This window comes from Cynoglossus semilaevis, unplaced genomic scaffold, assembly GCF_000523025.1.
Source record: "Cynoglossus semilaevis isolate Cse_v1.0 unplaced genomic scaffold, Cse_v1.0 C18812067, whole genome shotgun sequence".
Lineage (NCBI taxonomy): Eukaryota > Metazoa > Chordata > Actinopteri > Pleuronectiformes > Cynoglossidae > Cynoglossus > Cynoglossus semilaevis.
The window spans coordinates 1-495 of NW_007593817.1; the positions used below are offsets into that span (position 1 = coordinate 1).

A 495-nucleotide genomic window follows, 5' to 3' on the forward strand; every position below is an offset into this window, starting at 1 on the left:
AAACAGGCCAGCTATCATGGAAGTATAAGATAAGACAGCAGCTGCTGGAGTATTTCGAGGCGGTAAAGAATAGTTTCAGGATGTAGTGGGTGAAGTAAGTGTTCGGGGATGAAGATGATGACGAACATCACACATTTTTTCACACGGTGATGGCGGCCTTCGCGATGCCGCTGTCGCTGTGGCTGATGTCCGCCGACCTCTTGTTTTTGCTCCTGCCCCTGGTGTTGGGAAGCTTGTTGTCCTTTTTCCAGCGCATACGTCGGTTCTGGAACCACACTTTGACCTGGCGCTCCGACAAACACAGCGCGTGCGCCACCTCGATGCGGCGGCGGCGCGTCAGGTAGCGGCTGAAGTGGAACTCTTTCTCCAGCTCGAGCACCTGCTGCCGGGTGTAGGCCGTCCGCAAGCGCTTCGGCTCCGGTCCCAGGTGGTTGGGATTAACTGTAATGGCACAGCCATAAAACACATGAATACACTACTCCAAGGCAAATAAAA

The 495-nt window shown here is 53.9% G+C and overlaps 1 protein-coding gene across 1 annotated transcript; it reads right to left on the reverse strand.

Moving 5' to 3' along the window:
• Window positions 1–12: 12 nt before the first annotated feature.
• Window positions 13–469, reverse strand: LOC103399708 (homeobox protein Hox-D4b-like; the record flags this gene model as incomplete). Its single annotated transcript, XM_008338354.2, has 1 exon — window positions 13–469. A coding segment is annotated over one exon (330 nt), but the record flags the coding sequence as incomplete, so codon positions are not given.
• Window positions 470–495: the final 26 nt, after the last annotated feature.